The 20,049-nt window shown below is 40.6% G+C and overlaps 2 protein-coding genes across 3 annotated transcripts; one reads left to right on the plus strand and one right to left on the minus strand.

Annotated features, from left to right (window-relative positions):
- Positions 1 to 11: 11 nt before the first annotated feature.
- Positions 12 to 11,470, plus strand: LOC118388338 (solute carrier family 35 member E1-like). Of its 2 annotated transcripts, XM_035777314.2 has the most exons (7): positions 12 to 1,365; positions 2,536 to 2,606; positions 5,161 to 5,298; positions 6,957 to 7,082; positions 7,491 to 7,736; positions 8,372 to 8,651; positions 9,109 to 11,470. In XM_035777314.2, exons 1-6 carry the CDS (start codon positions 1,038 to 1,040, stop codon positions 8,606 to 8,608), a joined length of 1,146 nt encoding a protein of 381 aa, XP_035633207.1. In that variant the 5' UTR covers positions 12 to 1,037; the 3' UTR covers positions 8,609 to 8,651; positions 9,109 to 11,470. The 2 variants fall into 2 exon arrangements, with proteins under 2 accessions (XP_035633207.1, XP_035633188.1); XM_035777295.2 differs by having other exon boundaries at positions 8,372 to 11,470.
- Positions 11,471 to 18,545: 7,075 nt separating this feature from the next.
- On the minus strand, positions 18,546 to 20,011 carry LOC118388387 (prostaglandin E2 receptor EP4 subtype-like). The gene is made up of 2 exons (XM_035777422.2): positions 19,226 to 20,011; positions 18,546 to 19,134 (listed from the first exon to the last, which is right to left on the minus strand). Exons 1-2 carry the CDS (start codon positions 20,009 to 20,011, stop codon positions 18,868 to 18,870), a joined length of 1,053 nt encoding a protein of 350 aa, XP_035633315.1. The 3' UTR covers positions 18,546 to 18,867.
- Between the last annotated feature and the right edge of the window lie 38 nt (positions 20,012 to 20,049).

The following is a 20,049-nucleotide window of genomic DNA, read 5'->3' on the forward strand; positions in this document are numbered from 1 at the left end:
ACTCTTTTGAGCCAGTCTTTCTAAAAGTAGTTTAAAACATATCTGTGATTAAATATAATATTTAATGCGCTATCCAGATACATTTGGATAATTTCCCAATTTTCTATCTCAGAGTCCCTGGTACATAAACGCCTCCTGGGGTTAATTAGGAGCCACTATCGCTCAGCACTTGGCAGGTGGAAATGTTTTATGTTGAGGGCCCATAAACTCCTTTGTGTGCAAAATATGTTAAATAGAATAATGTTTTTCCCAATATAATCAAAGAGAATCTGGAATGTAATACCTTAACAGTCAATGTGATTAGATTCCAGTGTTCTATCAACGACAACACTTTGGAGATTTATTTTGTCGTAAATATTGGTCTGGACTGTCAGGCATGTTTGTTTTGCACAATCTAATGAATTGAAAGAAGGCTGTCATTGTAAATAGAAATGTGTTAACTGACTTGCCTAGTTAAAGTTAAACAAGTTCATAATCCTTTCAGTTGCCGGCTACACAGCCATTGAGCTACAAAATATAATGTGAAAAAGTATTTAATGGTGCATGGTAAATATGTCAATATGAGCAGTATAGTTTAAATATTTCAATTATTTGGGACCTCTGCTGTAAGGGGGTGACGCAATCAGCTAGAAGTAAATTGCCGCGTTCATGTATTAGTTGGAATTATGGAATTCCGACTTGCTAGCTGGTTGTAGTTATACACGTGCTGCATTCAAAAACTAAACAAGTCGGACATTTCAGATTTCCGATTAGCAAGTGAACGCGGCATTTATTCTCAGCGTTGTACGTAGCAGAGCTACGTAGTAGCTGCAGAGACGGAAGAGGAAACGAGACACCCCACTCGCTGTTTCAATGAAAGTCAACTAGACCAGACCAAGTTGCTATTACATCCGTGTCTATGGGAGACACACCCAGTTAAGTAGACCGGAACTGACATTTTTCCCCCAATGGTAAATTGCCTGAGTGAACTGTCTTCATTTATCCACCATCTTTGGTAGCTGCTCCACGTCTCACTGCCGGTGAATCCGAACTGGAAGATGGCTGCGGTGGAACGTCCCCCAGTCAAGGAAGGGGTCCGGATAGCTTTACTCTGTTTCTGTTGGTACACTGTTAGTTCGGGAGGTAACGTCGTTAACAAAATTATTCTAAATGGATTCCCTTATCCTGTCACCGTTTCGCTCTTTCATATACTCTCAATCGTCGTCTTCCTTCCTACGTTGTTGAAGGCATGGGGAGTCCCAAAAACAGAAGTACCAACTATATACTACAAATGGTATATTCTCCCTTTAGCTTTTGGGAAATACTTCGCTTCTGTGTCGGCCCACTTCAGTATATGGAAGGTACCTGTTTCCTACGCACACACTGGTAAGACTTGTACGAGCTCTGAATCATTGGTTGACGTTTTAACCAACGGAATGTTAGCTAGTTAGCTCACAACATGAGCAAATCTGTGTATAATGCTTTAGCTTGCTAGCAACGACATCGATTGCTGTCTTGTCCTGTCAATTTAGGCAAGCTTTGTTTAAGTCACTTGACGATTAGCCAAGGAGCTTGCGTCCTCCCTTACTTACCAACACACTGGGGTTGTTTGAATACCTTTTTGTTTGGGGGGGCCTACCTCAACTCCTTCACTGAGATGAGTGCAGACTAGTTTTTGAAAGGAACCTCTGACTCCTACTCCTTCGAGTCGCTATGCGTCGATGGGAAATGTACATTCTGAAACCTTTACATTATACCTATGTTTGTCCTCTGTTACATTACTTTGTTCGCTTTAATTCATACTTTTTAATAAAAGGTTAATCAAATACAACCACCGACTGTTTCCTCTTGCTGTTACTTTAATATGGCAACTTGGCGCGGATGCGCATGTGCCAATTGAATCTCAACAGGAAAACGGTCGGTGCTTCACCTTTCCTGACTGGGTCGTCACTAGTTACCACAGCCACAAAGTCATAAATCCTGGCTATTTAAAAAAATATATATCTTCTTAAAATCGGATTTTAAACCTTAACTACACTGTTAACTTTATGCCTAAATCTAACCTTAAATTAAGAACAAAAAGCAAATGTTTGTGTTAATGAATCTCTAGCCAATTTTGACTTTCTGGCCATGGTCACTGGTGGGAACCTGACAGCTCTGACGGCTCAGCCCCTTTTGTATTATACCATTCACTTCCTAATTAGCTAGGTACCTAATGTATGACATAAGCCTTTATAAAGTTTAACTGTAACTCATTGCTGTCTTACCTCAACTGACATGTATAGCTATGGTTGACAGTGCCATAAGGTTATGATGCAATAAGTTCCACGTTTTGTGTTGACCAGGGGTGTATCTGTGACGCACAAGACACAATGAGACTTGAACTCTTGGTGTGTAGCACAATCGCATGGGCTCCTAAGTCTTTAAACCATTGTATCTCAAGTCATGCACCTTACCTTTTGTAACCTAGGCTTGTCCAACTCAAGCCCTTGCCCTCAAGTCAAGCACTGAACAGGATCCTTTTATCTATTTTCTTTGTTTCTTTTCACTCCACAGTCAAAGCCACAATGCCTATATGGGTTGTGTTGTTATCAAGGATTATCATGAAGGAGAAGCAAACCACAAAAGTGAGTAACTCAGAGAATTGATAGTGTACAAGTTGCTTTCGAATATATTTTGTCCAAGCAATGGTGTTGTGGCACAATGTGAGCCTGTCTTTTGGCTCATATTACCACCAGCCTTGCAGGTGTGTTTGCCAGGTCGCAGCTTTGAGGCAGGAATAAAACACGTATCCGGTTAACACTGTGTGTGGTGCACAATAAAAATGCTATTTACAGTGCATTCAGAAAGTATGCAGACCCCTATACCTTTTTATTCTAAAATGGATTAAATAATTGTTTCCCCTCATCAATACCCCATACTGACAAAGTGAAACAGGTTTTTAGATATTGTTGAAAATGTATTAAAAATAAAAAACAATTACCTTATTTACATAAGTATTCACAACCTTTTCAATGAGACTTGAAATTGAGCTCCGGTCCATTCTGTTTCCATTGTTCATTCTTGAGATGTTTCTACAACTTCATTGGGAGTCCACCTGTGGTAAATTCAATTGAGTGGACATGAATTGGAAAGGCACACACCTGCCTAAAGGTTCCACAGTTGACAATGCATGTCAGAGCAAAAACCAAACCAAGAGGTCGAATGAATTGTCCATAGAGCTCCGACACAGAATGGTGTCTAGGCACCGATCTGAGGAAGGGTACGAAAAATGTTCTCCAGCATTGAAAGTCCCCAAGAACACGGTGGCCTCCATCATTCTTAAATGGAAGAAGTTTGTAACCACAAAGGCTCTTCCTAGAGCTGGCCGCCCGGCCAAACTGAGCAATCAGGGGAGAAGGGCCTTGCTCAGGGAGGTGACCAAGGACCCGATGGTCACTCTGACAAAGCTACAGAGTTCCTCTGTGGAGATGGGAGGACAACCATCTCGGCAGCACTCCACCAATCAGACCTTTATGGTAATAAATTAAGGTAAAATAAAATGGCAGAGTGGCCAGACAGAAGCCAGTCCTCAGTAAAATGCACATGACAGCCCCCTTGGAGTTTGCCAAAAGGCACCTAAATGACTCTCAGACCATGAAAAACAAAATTCTCTGCTCTGATGAAACCAAGATTGAACACTTTGGCCTGAATGCCAAGCGTCATGTCTGGAGGAAACCTGGCACCATTCCTACGGTGAAGCATGGTGGCTACAGCATCATGCTGTGGGGATGTTTTTCAGCAGCAGGGGCTGGGAGACTAGTCAGGATCGAGGGAAAGATGAACGGAGCAAAGTACAAAGAGATCCTTGATGAAAACCTGCTCAGGACTTCAGACTGGGGCGAAGGTTCACCTTCCAACAGGACAACGACCCTCCACACACAGCCAAAGCAATGCAGGAGTGGCTTCGGGACAAGTCTCTGAATATCCTTTAGTGGCCCAGCCAGAGCTTGTGAAGAGGGCACAACAAAACCTATTCCCCCCCAGGAGACTGAAAAGATTTTGCATGGGTCCTCAGATCCTCAAATTTCTACAGCTGCACCATAGAGAGCATCCTAACTGGGGGCACCACTGCCCGGTATGGCACACTGCTCGGCCTCTGCCAGCAAGACACTACAGAGGGTAATGCTTACGGCCCAGTACATCACTGGCATCCAGGATCTCTATACCAGGTGGTGTCAGAAAGGCCCTAAACATTTTTGAAGACTTCAGCCACCCCAGTCATAGACTGTTCTCTCTGCTACCGCACGACAAGCGGTACCGGAGCGCCAAGTCTAGGTACAAAAAGCTTCTCAACAGCTTCAAGCCTTAAGACTCCTGAACAGCTAATAAAATGACTACCCAGACTATTTGCCTAGTCACGTGAAGTCTACCTACGTGTACGTATTACCTTGACTAACCGGGGCACATTGACTCTATACCAGAACCCCCTGTATATAGCCTCACTATTGTTATTTTACTACTTGTTTTTTTTACTGATCTATTTTTTTTACTTAACACGTATTTTTATTAACTGCGTTTTTGGTTAAGGGCTTGTAAGCAAGCATGTGACATATTTTATTTGACTTGAACCCTATCGAAGGTCTCTGGAGAGACCTGAAAATAGCTGTGCAGCAACGTTCCCCATCCAACCTAACAGAGCTTGAGAGGATCTGCAGAGAAGAATGGGAAACTCTCCAAATACAGGTGTGCCAAGCTTGTAGAGTCATACCCAAGAAGACTCGAGGCTGTAATCGCTGCCAAAGGTGCATCTACAAAGTACTGAGTAAAGGGTCTGAATACTTATATAAATGTGATATTTCAGTTTTTTATTTTTTTAATACATTTGCTAAAATTTCTAATCCTGTTTTTGCTTAGTCATTATAGGGTATTGTGATGATGGGAAAATAGCAATTTCATCCATTTTAGAATAAGACTGTAAGGTAATAAATAATACACTGTAGAAAATGTCAAGGGGGTCTGAATACTTTCCAAATGCACTGTATGTGTCACAGCCATTTAGAGGGTGGGTTCAATGTGACAAAATGTCCCATAAACAAATGAGCAAAACAACTGCATGTGTATGGATGGTAATGGTTTCAACCATACTTTTTGACTTTGGCCTACTTTCTCTTTTGCACTCTTGTCCTGTGCCTGTCTCAGGTGTACGTATCTCTCATCCCCATCATCGGAGGAGTGCTTCTGGCCACAATGACAGAGCTGTCCTTTGATGTATCTGGGTTAGTCAGTGCCCTGGCCGCCACACTCTGCTTCTCTCTGCAAAACATCTTTTCCAAAAAGGTATGTCTTAACAGTAGGCACCCTTTGAAAAGGACTATTGTTTGTGTTGTTAGATGATGGATACAAGTATAGCACATTTTGAACTTAGGAGGACCTTTTTAATGAAGTATGTGTTTGAGCAGAGGTTGTAGAATAAGTTCACAACATTTTCCTTTTAATAGAATACTGTATTATTTGAAGTAAAAGCACTCCTTGCAATATTCAAGTGAAGACATAATAGACATCACTCATACTAAAAAGGGAAACTCAAGGGCAAGGCCTATTTGTATGAAGCCTTGTTAGTCCTTGCAATACATTTGCTCATTACATACTGTAGATGTGCTGTGTCATCTGTCCTACATTTTCCTGCTGTTTTAAGTGTGATCTCCCTTAAACCAATATTTGAGAAGGACACACACACACACACTCACCAGCCAGTTTATTAGGTACATCACCCCATTCGCGAAATTGATTTCTCCTACAGACAGGAGTCAGGTGGCCGTGGCTTGCTATATAAAGCAGGCGTCGAGGCATTCAGTTACTGTTCGATTGAACACCAGAATGAGTGACCTAAGGAACTTTTGAGCGTTGCATGATCGTCAGTGCCAGACACGCTGGATCCAGTATCTCAGAAACAGCCGCCATCCTGAGCTTTTCACTGTGGGCGAAAACAGCTCGTTGATGAGAGGTTGAAGGAGAATCGTGCAAGTTAACAGATGAGCCACAAACGGACGAATACTGGGGCAGTACAACAGCGGTGTGCAGAATGCATCTGGGAACACACAACTCATCAGTCCTTGTCACAAGTGGGCCATTACAGCAGACGACCACACTGGTTTCCACTCCTATCAGATAAAAAAAAAAGTGGGCACGCGATCACCAACACTGGTGATTGAGGAGTGGAAAAACATTGCCTGGAACGTGTCAGCGAGTTCAGTTTACTTGATTGACCTGCGCAGTCCCCAGACCTCAACCCAATCGGGCATCTTTGGGATGAGATGGAACGGTCTGTTCACAGCATAAACTAGATGGGTGTACCTAAAACTGGTTGGTGAGTGTATTTACCCCATAGCACATTACTCTGTGACGTGTTATGAATGACTTGATATTACTAACCCTGCAGTCAAATGACTGTAATAATTTGTAGTGTTAGACTTCTATACAAGGATGTCTTGTTAATTACCAACTGCTTAGTTACCTGTCTCTCATACTTGTTGATGAAGAAAAGCATCCAACCGACAAGTAATTTGTGTGACCTCTGAATTTCTAGCGATGTGTCTTTTTGTCTCGCTTTGAGGTGTTTTTCTGCTCACTTGATTTCGAACGCCTCGATCAGACGGATTACGTTTCGGTACACTAGAAGCACATTCATTTCCATTGGAACGCTGCTGTTTACCTTGCAGCACTGCAGAGGCAGTTGCAGTGCATACTTTGGATTTATCCAGCGTATGCATCCAATTGCATGCGTAGACTTGACAGAAATAGGAGCAGAAGGTGAATGTTAAACACGCATGAACAATTTTGGATTACATAATGGAAAAAGTTTGACTGCGTAATTTATTGCGGAGAATTGATGCAGTGACACTGTCTGTCTGATCGAGGCGTAAGGTCAAGACAACAGTTGTTTTCTGCCTAAGAAATGACAAGCGCCATGAATGAATATGCATTTTTTTTTTTAGGTGCTGCGGGACACGAGGATCCACCACCTGAGACTTCTCAACATACTAGGCTTCAATGCTGTTTTCTTCATGGTGCCTACGTGGGTTCTGGTGGACCTCTCCTCATTCTTGGTTGAGGGGGATTTTGTGAGTTAAAAAAGGATAGGATACTTTTTTCAGTTTCGTTAAGTGTATGCGCAGGTTCATACATTACGCATCAACTAATGTGGTCTAATTGTTGTCCAGCTTATAAGATAGTGGTTAATCTACTGCATATGGTGTATGTCTGTCTTATATCCACATTATATATATTCACAAGTCTACAGGATGTCACACAGTATGTACCATAAATGTGTTATCCATTTCCTTTGCCTAATCCTCAATATACCTTCACCCACAACAAAATCTCTAGTATCCGGTTGCCTTTTGTTCATTTGTCACATTGAGACCACAACTTGGATACTTTCTATTTTCCTAGAAATTCATGACTAAATCCATTGTTCTCACCAAATATCCAAGTAATAATTTTCTCCCTCCTCTGCATAACCCCTCCAGACAGGCATGTCTGAATGGACCGGCACCTTCCTTTTACTCCTCGTCAGCGGCTTCTGTAACTTTGCTCAGAACGTCATCGCCTTCAGCGTCCTCAACTTGGTCAGCCCGCTGAGCTACGCTGTGGCAAACGCCACCAAGAGGATCATGGTCATCAGCATATCGCTCCTGATGCTGCGTAACCCGGTCAGCTCCACCAACATCATGGGCATGATGACGGCCATTGTGGGCGTCTTCCTGTACAACAAGGTGACTCCTTCTGACAGGCTTACATATACTTTTTTGGCATTTATCCAGTCAACACAATTACTGCATTCACTTACGGTGGGTAAACCACTCACACATCACAATTATTGCAATGTAAACCTTGAATATAGTGGCTATCTACACAATCAGAAAGAAGCGCATTTGTACATCTGCATGCTTAATGCTGAGTTTGATTTAATTGTTAATCTATTTCATGAACTAAGTTGAATTAGTTGTTGGTGACCAACATGTTGGAAATGTTCAGACACTATTGTACTATGCAGCGTGAAGTCTGTAGAGCAATTTGTCATCTCCGATGCAAATTTGATAAATACTCAACATCCTATGGGTACACTCCACACACCTTGCAATTTTGATATTTAAACTCACACGACTGTTACAATGTATTAATAGACAACCAATTGTGCTTGTTGCTGCCATGGTGCCTTCTCTGTGCTGCATGAGGGGGGTCCTAACAGTGCTCTGAATTCCTCCCCCACCGAGGAAAGTTTTGCATGCAACTTTATAACTATGTAGAACTTTGAAATCACACAATGGTAATTTACATCAATGTGTGTTTCTTTTGTCATTCTTTGTTATGTGTTAAGCTAAGCTATTCACCTCTTCACTGCCAACAGGCGAAATATGACGCCAATAAGGAAGCTAAGAAGAAGCTGCTGCCTTCCTCCAAGCAGGACACAATGTCCTTCGACAATTTGGGACTGGACAAGACGCAGCCCAATGGTTCAGTGCCTTTCTCCCAAGGCTCAGACATTCAGTATGGTCGCAGCAACGTGCTGACCGACCACTTCCAGTACAGCCGGCAGGCCTACACGATGAACTACGGCGCCTCCAACCACCAGTATGTGGTTTAGGCTGGTGGATGCCTACATGGACATGCTGTATAAAGAACGGAAGGCAAGTACTGTTGTATTGGCGGGAGAGGAAAGTATCAATCGTGAGTTGGCCAGCGTTTTGTCCCAAAAATGTTCTCCTAACATATTTTCTTCACCTCCTTTATTTGTTTTGATATGAACACTTAAAGATAGTTCAGTCCAAATCAAAGTTTTTTTTTAGATGTTTTCAAACCTTAAAAGTAATCTCACATCGAGATAAGCCCACATCAACTCTTGTAGCTCAAGCTGTATGTCTCAATCATGAGTGAATGAGAAAGATTGGCACCATCTAATTTCATAATGTTTTGTGGTGTCAATATTTCCAGTTAATTTGGGATTGAGGGATACCATTGGATCTACACAACAGATGGCTTGGAACATGGACTCATCTGACAAATGTTGATTTTGGAGTGAAGTTAAAGATGCAGTACAGGATCTGAAGCACCTATTATACGAATTGAAAACACTTTTTTTTGCAGGATGTAACATATCATACGAAATGGGTGACGTAGTGCACAATTTACGAGGACGCATTTTTGGCTCGTGATCACTACTTTCAAAACGCCTGTCTGAAATTTGCTTGCTGAGGAACGAATGTTGCTGTATTCTTTTTACTGTGGAAGCTTGCTAATGTGGTAATAATTGTTACCGTAGCCACAATGGCATAGGTCCAAATAAATTGAACAGAACATTTACTCTATATCAAAGAACACGAAATGTTTTGAATAAATTACCATGACTGTAATGCTTTGAATCAGGCTTGCACTCAGTTATATTGACCCCAATTTTATCAGAGAAGACCAGATCATTTTACACTGTTTTGTGTTTTTGCAGAGATTGGCAACATTTTGGTCCTATACATGTAAAAACATTTGCCCAGAAGACATTTTCTTGTTGGTCTTTAACTAGTGATTGAGGCATGGCATGAAAATGTGTGTAAACGATCGTAGTTACAGATAAATTGAGAAACTTTCATTCTGTGGTTCCAAATTTACATTTGAGTTATTTAATCAATTTGTATCTGATCTGGTAAAAGCTTTGTAATATGGGTTTACATGGGTCAAGTAACTGAGATGCACCTAGTTTTATGTGGCAGACCTACTTGGATCAGGTATAAAAGTCAGACTCCACATGCTTTTGCCGGTTTGTCATTCTTCTTCCCAATATTCACACTTAAAATTGTCTGAGATTGAGGAATAGTAATTTAGCCTACAGGGAACGAGCTGTTTTTCAAAGCCGATGTGGAGCACCTGAACTAGTTAACTGGTTAAGGTTTGCACATTGTAAAAAAAAGAAAAAAAAGAAAGATCTGACAGAGACTGTGACTAACTCTTGTGTGGAAGCTCTATTCTAGTGTACAGCTGGAGAACGGATGGTAATAATGTTGTTAACCCCATTAACTTAAACGTTATACTTGTTGAATATAAAATTAATATTCTTCTAGTCTACATTTTTCATTTGAGTTTGCTTGTTTCAATTTGTTGCAGAACATTCCAGCATTGTAAGTGGACAATTTCTTTGCTGTATCTTAACTGCAGGGATGTTCGCTCTGACTGTATTATTGCATGTCTAGTGGCTCTATTGTATATTGGGCAGCAACAAACTACTATTTTGGGCAGCAACACATTTTTGCTGTTTACCATCAATACAAATAATAGCATTTATTTGGATATCTTCTCCTATGGTATGTACTGAATAGCACATAGTTCTGGTTGGCTGCACAGAGATGATCCAGGTGGATTTACACATTTGTAGAACTGTCTATGTATGAGCTTGTGTGGAATTCTCAGGTAGTTCCAAGCTTATTTCATATTCCATTTAGTGAAGCTCCCGTATCATTTGGTTCAGTAGGTTTGGTCTGGTTACGTAATGAAATTCATACTGGCGTGGTGATTAGGCTATTGAGATTTTAGAACATGTGACTCACTTATGCCTGTTATCTGCATGTCCTCATGAATTTTTTTGAAGTTTTGAATTTACCTGTCTATTGGATAGTGTTACAAAGTAAACAATCATTTGTAGAAATCCAATGACCGTGGATAACTTCAATATTAGGGTTTGATTTCACCTTGGCTTATAAAGTATGGAAGATCAAATGTTGGAGCCATGATTGGATTTTACTAAATCTCATTTGTCACCGTTAACATGTAAAATTTGAGCCCGTTGTATTATTTTGCGACCTATTTTTATTTTTTTATTACTGTGCTGACATTCTGTTAAACTGTCTCAAGCTTTCCTCTTAAATCTATGGTTGAGTTTGTCACGTCCTGATGCGAGATGCCAAATGAAAGAAGCTACGTGGCTCAAGTCAATATTTCTAGGTCGCTTACACACTTATCGCAGGTGCAGGGAAATGCTTATGTTTCTGCCTCCAACAATGCAGCAATATCTAGCAATACAATAAGAAAACACACATACACCCCCGAAGGATTTTGACTCTTCTTAAAAGGCTTGTGTGATGCAGTAGCACGGAATGATGGAATCTGATGTATGTTTAATGTAAAGACTAATATTTGACTGTACAGTAGGCTAAATAACATTTTGAACATGTGATTTAGAGAAACTATTTTCATTAAATCTGAGATGGCATTTGAGGTTATGACATTATTTACTGGAATGTACATTTGACTGTGTGGGGGTTTGCTTTGTAAAAGTTGTATAAATGACATTTTTCCTGTTTTAAAGGATCTTGAAAAACAGATTTGTTTTTACTGAACCAATGTTTATAGATTTTTATTTATGGTGTCTAGGTACAGAAAAGTGTACATGAGTGCAACCATGCACAGTCTTGTCTGCTTACGTTTTTAGATGTAAAAATGAATAAATGCATTGTGAAATGAATATGACTTTCACTGACTTTGGACAGGTGTGTGCTTACATTGGTAAGTCCAAAATCCCAAATATATTACTATAACTTAAGTACTATTGTTATTGTGGACATTCATTCTATTAGATATTTTATGTTCAATAAATTGTTTTCAATTGTTTTATAATAATCAGGGCTAGTATGAACTTTAACTCAGCTCTACAGCCTATCCAATGTAAAGCTAGTGCTACCTCGGATCAAGAGCAGACTTCTTGTAAAAAAAAGATCTCAATATTCCCCTTCCATTTCTTACTTTCAGGCACGTCATGGGTATTTGAAGATTGCTTGGATGAGGTCAATGGAGTACCACCATATGAGTCATAATACCCATAAAACATAGTGGTCAAATAAGGAAATGGTTCCAGTTGTTTTTCCACCATTTATTTTCCCATAGGGGATTTTAGAAGCAGGATATAGGCATATCCTGGTGTGACGTTTTGATAACTGTAAATCTCTCTCCAAATATTCACCTGTATTTACCCCCCCAAAAATGCTAATGTGGTTATCATAAATAATTACAAATGCCATGATGATCTGGACAAGATTGTCAAATCAAGACAAAGGTAAGAATATATGGATTAACTATCTGTTAGCTAAATTTGGTAATGAATAAATTGGCTAAATGTCTTTAAATTGACCATTCTGTCTTGTGCAAGTTTTAAATGGACATATTACTTGTTAGCAAAGGTGTCAGCTAGAGATGACGTGCAAGAAATTGCAGGGATTTGTAGTCTCGCATGATGTCCACTTTGATGCTAATTAATTAGCATGTTCGAATTTGAGAGTAAATAAAGCCGACTCTATTGATAAAAGTGATCTTGTCCGAGAGAGATTTACATGGTTATCCCACATGAAACAGACCTTTATTTTTTTAAGTGTTTCTAAAATTACCTGATGAAAAAACTATTGGAACCATTTCCCTTTTTGACTGCTAGGTTTTATGGGTATTATGACACCTCTACTGTGGGGCTTTATAGGGCTTTGTATTGGTGGAAATGTTAACTGCCATAGGGGCTAGGGCACGAGTCAAACTCATTCCACGGAGGGCCAAGTGTCTGCAGGTTTTTGCTCCTCCTTTGTACCCAATTTGATGAATTTAAGGTCACTAATTAGTAAAGAACCCCCCTCACCTGGTTGTCTAGGATTTAATTTAAAGAAAAAAACAAAAACCTGCAGACACTAGATACCTTAATAGAAAATGACTAAAGTGAAAGTCACCCTGAAAAATACTACTTGATCAAAAGTCTAAAAGTATTTGTTTTTAAATATACTTAAATATCAAAAGTAAATGTAACTGCTAAAGTATACTTAAGTATCAAAGGTAAACGTATAAATAATTTCAAATTCCTTATATTAAGCAAACCAGACAGCACAATTTCCTTTTTTACATTTTTATTGATGGATAGCCAGGGGCACACTCCAACATATTTTACAAATGAAGCGTGTGTGTTTAGTGAGTCCACCAGATCAGAGGCAGTAGGGATGACCAGGGATATTCTCTTGATACGTGTGTGAATGGACCATTTTCCTGTCCTGCTAAGCATTCAAAATGTAACAAGTACTTTTGGGAGTCAGGGAAATGTATGGAGTAAAAAGTACATTATTTTATTTAGGAATGTAGTGAAGTAAAAGTACAGATACCCCAAACAACTACTTAAGTAGTACTTTAAATGATTTTCACATAAGTAATTTACACCATAGTAAAAAAATAACATGGTATTTTCATCATGCAAAATGTACTCTGGTTTTCTTGTTCAGTGCATTTATTGCTTTGAAATGTATTCCAGAATGAAAACAATATACATGGCATGTATTTAAAAACCATACATAAATCTCACACGTAGAGTAATTATTTTCTAATTGCATTTGGCAACATTATGACTACTTTGTTTCTTGTAGCTACTGTAAATTATACTTGTCATCTCATTTTGAGATTAGATTGAGATGGCATAGATAACTATTGTAGGTTTATATTTTGTTTGAAAATGCACAGAAACCTATGAAAGTATGAATATTTATTTTTGTACACTATAGTTGTGGCTGCCCATAAGGTAATGGCATCACATTGTACAGAAAGTCTAAAAGCTGCAACCACGCCCCAGTTCTCATTGATGGTATTGTGGAGCGTGTGCCCAGCTTCAAATTCCTGGGTGTCTACATCTCCGGGGACCTCTCCTGGACCCTCAACACCTCAACCCTGGTCAAAAAGGCACAGCAGCACCTGTACTTTTTGAGGAGGCTGAAGAAGGCCCGCAGGTCTCTCAAGATCCTGGTGAACTTTTACCGCGGCACGGTCGAGAGCATTCTGACTAACTGCGCCACAGTGTGGTTAGGCGGATGCTCCGTGGCTGACCGGAAGGCCCTGCAATGGGTGGTGAAAACCGCTCAGCACATCACTGGTGCCCAGCTCCCTGCCATCATAAACCTCCAGCGCAAGCGGTGTCTGCGTAGGGCGTGAGGCATCATCAGGGACCCTTCACATCCATGCTACAAACTGTTTGCCCTCCTACCATCAGGTAGACGGTACAGGTCTCTACGTTCCCGCACTAAGCAGGCTCACAAACAGTTTCTTTCCAGCTACTGTAACCCTGCTGAACTCTGTGACACAGCACTAGCTATATCCACCCGCCCACTGCTTAGTACTGCCTCTCAGGGACCTTGTTGCATTACTCTCTTTGCACTCTTCACTGTATTCCTGGACTCTGAAATTGCTTTGCAAAGTCTGATTAAGGACATTTTTCAGTTGTACATGTCTACCGTGGTAACCTCATTGCTGCTCTCCCTGTATTTCAGTTGCATGCCTCCTTGCACTTTCAATTTGCCTTCATTGCACATTTATACATCCCACTTAGATTGTATATTATTTAATTGTTTCATTTGTACATTTTTTTTTGTACTCTTGTATTTGCACTTCTGGTTAGATGCTAACTGCATTTCATTGTGGTCAATCACATTGGGTCATTTTTGTGGGGTCTCCATCTCATAACGCACATATAAGGATAACAGGTAACCGGAGATGTTTCGCCTATGAAAGAGGCTAATTGCTGTTCACCCAAACCAACACTGTTTTCAAATGAGAATGCCAGTTTTACTCATTCTAACTATATGGGGAAATGGCTGTGGTACAGTATGTATAGGAATGTATTATTTCTAGCATTGTAGAGCTAAGCCAGAGACGTTATCTTTAGACCTAACTCAAATGTAAATATCTGGCTGTGTCATTATGACTTTGGATAATTATTTAGGACACATTGAACTTATTTCATTTGAACAATTCTAGGTGGCAAAACGAAAAGGGGAGAAAAAGACAGATCCTGAAAAAAGTGAGTAGGTTTTTGTTAATCGATTGCAAAAAAGCATTTAAGTGTGCAGGTATTGTCATGATATATATAGAAATATTTGACTTATTAATGACTCATGGCAGAAAGAATGGTGAATATTATTTCAGACACTGACATGGCTTAAAGGGATTCTGCTATATTTCAAGATTCCTTCCTTCCACAGATGCTGGCAAGAGTGCTTCCCGGGTGTAACAAAGGGACAAGTGGGAACGGCTTGCAACAGTAAAATGGCTGAATTAAGAAGTGATGAGAGAAAAACATTTAATGAATAGGATGAAATTAAGTTTTTAATTGTTTTGTGTTTGTTCTAATGTTTTATTACCATGGCTACAAGTACTATGACTACAAGTATCACTGAAATAATGCAGGTATTGTGACATAAGGGACATATACAGTGTCTTCAGAAAGTATTCACACCCCTTGACTTTTCCCACTTTTTATCGTGTTACAAAGTGGGATTAAAATGGATTGAATTGTCATTTTTTTGTCAACGATCTACAAAATGTGTAAAAATTCAAATAAAAACGTGAAAAATAAACAAATATCTTGATTAGATAATTATTGTCATATATTACTTTTTCGTATGGGCTGTTCCACTCTAACCTTCTCACAAAGTATACACACTTTTCGGCTGCTTTGAGGAAAACAACACAGAGTCGATGACATGGTCCCCCGCTGCTCACGAAGACTGGGCTCCCAATCTCTGTAGTCAACGTGAGTAGGACCTTCAAACATGTTAACCCTCGCAAGGCTACCAGCCCAGATGGCATGCCAAGCCGTGTTCTCTGAGCATGCGCAGACCAGCTGGCTGGAGTGTTTACAAACATTTTAAACCTCTCAATATCCCAATCTGTCATCCAACTTGCTTCTAGATGGCCAACATTGTTCCTGTACCGAAGCACACTGAACTAAATTACTATCTGTCATCATGAAGTGCTTTGAGAGGCTAGTCAAGGACCATATCCCCTTCACCATACCCGACACCCTTGAACCATTACAATATGCATGTAGATCCACAAACGACGCAGTCGCTGTTGCACTGCACATCCCGCTGTCCCGCCTGGACAAGAGGAATACCTATGTGAGAATGCTGTTCATCAACTATAACTCAGCTTTTAACACCAAACTCGTCACTAAGCTCAGGGCCTTAGGTCTAATCTCCTCCCTGTGTGACTGACTGGCCGACTACTGGTGGTGAGGGTAGCCGACCTGAAATGGTCTCACCACACCAACACCGTGGTGAAGAAGGCGCAACAGCGGCTGATGAGATTATGGATGGAACTTCTACAGATGCACCACTGAGAACATTCTGTTGGGCTACATCACTGCCTGGTCTGGCAACTGCACCGCCCTCAACCACACAGCTCTCCAGAGGGTGTTGCAGTCAAGCCCAACGCATCACCGGTGGTACACCGCCTGCACTCCAGGACATTTACAGCACTCGGAGTCAAAGGAAGGCCAAGAAGATCATTAAGGACCTCAGTCACCTGAGCCATGGACTGTTTACTCGGCAACCATCTAGCAGACGGAATCAGTACAGGTGCATCAGTGCCAAGACCGAGAGACAAAAAACTGCTTCTATTACCAGGCCATCGGATTGTTGAACAGCCATCACTAACCGTCAACCAGGTAATGCTCACTCACACAAGCTATCACACACACACCTCATACTCACACACACACACACACACACACACACAGCTAACGCTGCTGTCCCATGTCATAGAGACATTGAAACATTGGACACTACCTGTTTCACACAGAGTATTTAAATACTGTATATCCCCGGCATAGCTTATTCTAATACTTCTACTACTGTACTTTATTTGGTTACACTGTTTATACACACTGCATATTTATTTATATACTGGATTCTTGACATGGCTCACTAATATATATATATACTGCTGTACATATCATTCTTAGTATATATTGTGTAAATTCTGCTGGTGTACAAACCTGATTTTAATGTCTATGGTACATACGTATAGATTGCATTTTGATTACTGTTAGTGCTATTTGGGTTATTAATTGGATTCTTACCAATTGTTTTATTTTTTTGCTGTACTTTTTATGAATATTTTAATTATTTGTATACTTGTTTGACATTTTACTGCATGTTAGGAGCTAGCAACATAAGCATTTCACTGCAACTGCTATAACATCTGCTGAACTGTGTATGTACGTGACCAATAAACGTTGATTTGTGCCAGTACATTCCTTTAAAAGGAACAGGTGGAAAGTCCCTCCAGCCGCTTTCACCAATACAATACTTTTAAATGCATGAGTGGAAGTGAACAAGTGCACACTTCTGGGTGAAGGGTAGAAAATAGGAACACAACCTAGGGAAACTCCCTGGGGAGTCTCTCTCCCATAACCTCCATGACAAAGTTCAACGCCTGTTTTTTGAGAGTAACTGCAGTCGCAAGTATAGTTGCTGGACAGTGTTTAGAATTCAGTCCAAAGTTTTGAGAAAAACACTTGGACACATCCTGCTCCTCTGAGGTTGTTTACAACTCTGCAGAAGAGACACCAAAGTGTCTGATGTGAAATGTCTGTTACTTTGCGTTTGTTGCCCCTTCAGGGTACATAGTAGATCCGGGAGATTAAACTACTTCTTGTGCATTAACTGCATTTGAGCTTGATCCATTAGCCCCTCAAGGGTCTATGGCACAGTAACCTAACATAACAGGGATAGAATGACACCTGACAGTGGGTTTTCACCAACAGTGAATTCGGCAGGAGAAGTTTTTCCCCCTTTTCATTTTCAATGAGGGAACACAGAGAAATGTGAGGGAGATTGTGGGAAGGTGAGCAGCGAGAACCCTGCTAGCAGAGCGGTAGAAAAAGTTGAGCTCTGCTCTACTTTATGCAAGTTTCAAGAAAAGAAAAGTATTGGCGTGATTCGTTGTGAAGGGGACCACCTCTGGTAAAAACCATATTTAAGTGAAGTCCCCACTTCCGTTTTTCAGGGGAACGAGAAGTATCCCTGATCTTGCAACATCCGCTTTCTGCCAACACCGCTAAGGGTGATGACACAGTGACTATCAACAAGGGTCTTGGTTAGAGGCTCAGTGCAAACAAAAACTTGATTTTTTCGTGTTTTATATATATTTCCACACTATAAGGTTGGAATAAAACTTTAAAACTTTAAAATTGTGAAAATTATGTTTAATGCCCTTTTAGTGTAAGAGCTGTTTGAAAAGGCCGCCTGAAATTTCTGCCTGTTTGGGTGGGATGCAATTTTGGTCTGCCTGGTGACATCACCAAATAGACCAATAAGAAAGAGAGTTTGAAACCTTTCTGCCAATAGCTAGTTTTCCGTTTGAGCCTCCCCGCTCAGACCAATCCCAGAGAGTCCTAGCATAATTCTTGCTAGAAGAATTGCTCTTTGCTAAGAAGTTATTTTTGTTAATTTTTGACCATTTTAATTCAAAAACAATCACAGTAAGGTACTTAATTGTTGTCCGGAAATTATTTGGTATTGTGATAAAAAAAGGCTGCATTGGACCTTTAGCCAAGTAATGAACAACCTCTCTGTGGCCACAATGGGGAAAAACAAGGGGTCATCTCAGGCCAACACTAAACAGACTCAAAACCTAATCAATCCGTAGACCCACTCTTTGCTCATTGATATTACCAATGAACTTAAAAAGTCTGAATTGGTTAGCAGCACTAAACACACCTGGTGTTTATACAAACGGATCTCTTTAACTTCACAGTGTCATATTTATTGTTTGTGTAAAACGTATACATAGCTGTGATTGAGCCAAATGCTTGAGCCCATAGTACTATCTATAATTGAACTGTTACATGGTTAATTTGTTTAATGAATCTACTGTTTTTGAAAGTTATATATTTAAAACAGGTGAATTGCCACCCATCATCAATTATATCGACAGAACACATTGTGAGACTGGATATCCGACAACTTTTGGGGAGAAATGGCAAGCTTTGTCCCCCCTGGGTGACGTGAGCGCACTAGGCGACTGTGGCGGGCAGGTGAATTATGTTTTTTTATGCAAGGCGCTTCACAGAGGTGTGAATACATGGGTGTTTGTAATGTCTCCTTGGTAGTGGAATGTCCTTTGTGATGATTTTACTGGCAACATGGGTGCTTTGCCTTTGCGACCAATGTAAAACACTTTAGAGAATCTCTGAATCTTACGGAACAAAGTCCTTCTCAGGAGGATGTAGATCCAAGGGTCAAGGATCGCGTTGACCGAGGCGATCCGAATAGCCATCAAATCTGCATGGGAATTCTCGGTCCATGTTATCTGGTTAGAAAATACGCGTACCTACAGCAGAATAAAAAGGCAAGTTATGTGTACTGCTTCTCTCTTCGGTAACATACATAAAAGCATAATATTAAGACAAAACGTTTCTTACCACCAGCGGCGCTGAGCAACCTAAAACAACCACGGAGGTCACCATGAGCACCGTCATCATTTGCGCTTCCACGCCGGAAGAAAGCGCTTTCCAGCGCGCCCGTGCGCTCCCTCTTGTAACTGGACTTTGGATTTTCCTGCGACGCATTATCAACAGATTGCCACAAACTGCAAAGTTGAGTACTATCGTCATCAATATCAGTAAAAAACTCACACTGGCATATAAAAACGAATATGTTGCAGGCAGTGTCTTATCAGCCCTCCAGTTGATGAAGCACCACGTTTTGGAGGGCTGACAAATGCTTCCAGCCATACCCATCACTGGGAGACAACAAAATGCAATGTTGCTGAGATAAATGCAAAACAAGCACTTGCGTGCAAAATGTTGGTCAATTCCCCATCTTTGGTAAGTGTAAGGGCAGCATATCGCGAGGTAGCGCTCAGCAGACATTGCGCATATAATACTTAGCCCAGCCACTCCGAAGAACAGCAACAAAAAGGAATGGAATTCACAAAGGTTAGTATTATCATATAACACATTTTCATTGAGGTAAGTTGCTATAGTGATTGGGCTGGCCAAACAAGTCCCAAGCAGATCCGTCACAGCCAAACCACAAACTAGGGCGAAGAACGCGGAGGATTTGCGCTCCTGCTTAGATCCAGAAAGAGCAGCTATTGCTATTATATTTCCAATGACACCGACTGCAAACATTAATACGGGTACAGCCATCGCTTCAGCTGTCTTGTCAGGTAACGTATGTGTAGATGAATTACGTGTATCGTTCATGTTTCCAATCCAGAAGTAGGCTATCAAATGCACGCTAT

The sequence above is a fragment of the Oncorhynchus keta genome, chromosome 1 (assembly GCF_023373465.1).
Source record: "Oncorhynchus keta strain PuntledgeMale-10-30-2019 chromosome 1, Oket_V2, whole genome shotgun sequence".
Taxonomy (NCBI): domain Eukaryota; kingdom Metazoa; phylum Chordata; class Actinopteri; order Salmoniformes; family Salmonidae; genus Oncorhynchus; species Oncorhynchus keta.

Coding starts and splice junctions, on each gene's coding strand:
- LOC118388338 (XM_035777295.2), top strand. CDS start 1,038: ATGGCTGCGGTGGAACGTCCCCCAGTCAAGGAAGGGGTCCGGATAGCT. Junction 2,607..5,160: donor AGGAGAAGCAAACCACAAAA/GTGAGTAACTCA, acceptor TGCCTGTCTCAG/GTGTACGTATCTCTCATCCC. Junction 7,737..8,371: donor GCGTCTTCCTGTACAACAAG/GTGACTCCTTCT, acceptor CACTGCCAACAG/GCGAAATATGACGCCAATAA.
- LOC118388387 (XM_035777422.2), bottom strand. CDS start 20,011: ATGAACGATACACGTAATTCATCTACACATACGTTACCTGACAAGACA. Junction 19,135..19,225: donor GTTGCTCAGCGCCGCTGGTG/GTAAGAAACGTT, acceptor ATTCTGCTGTAG/GTACGCGTATTTTCTAACCA.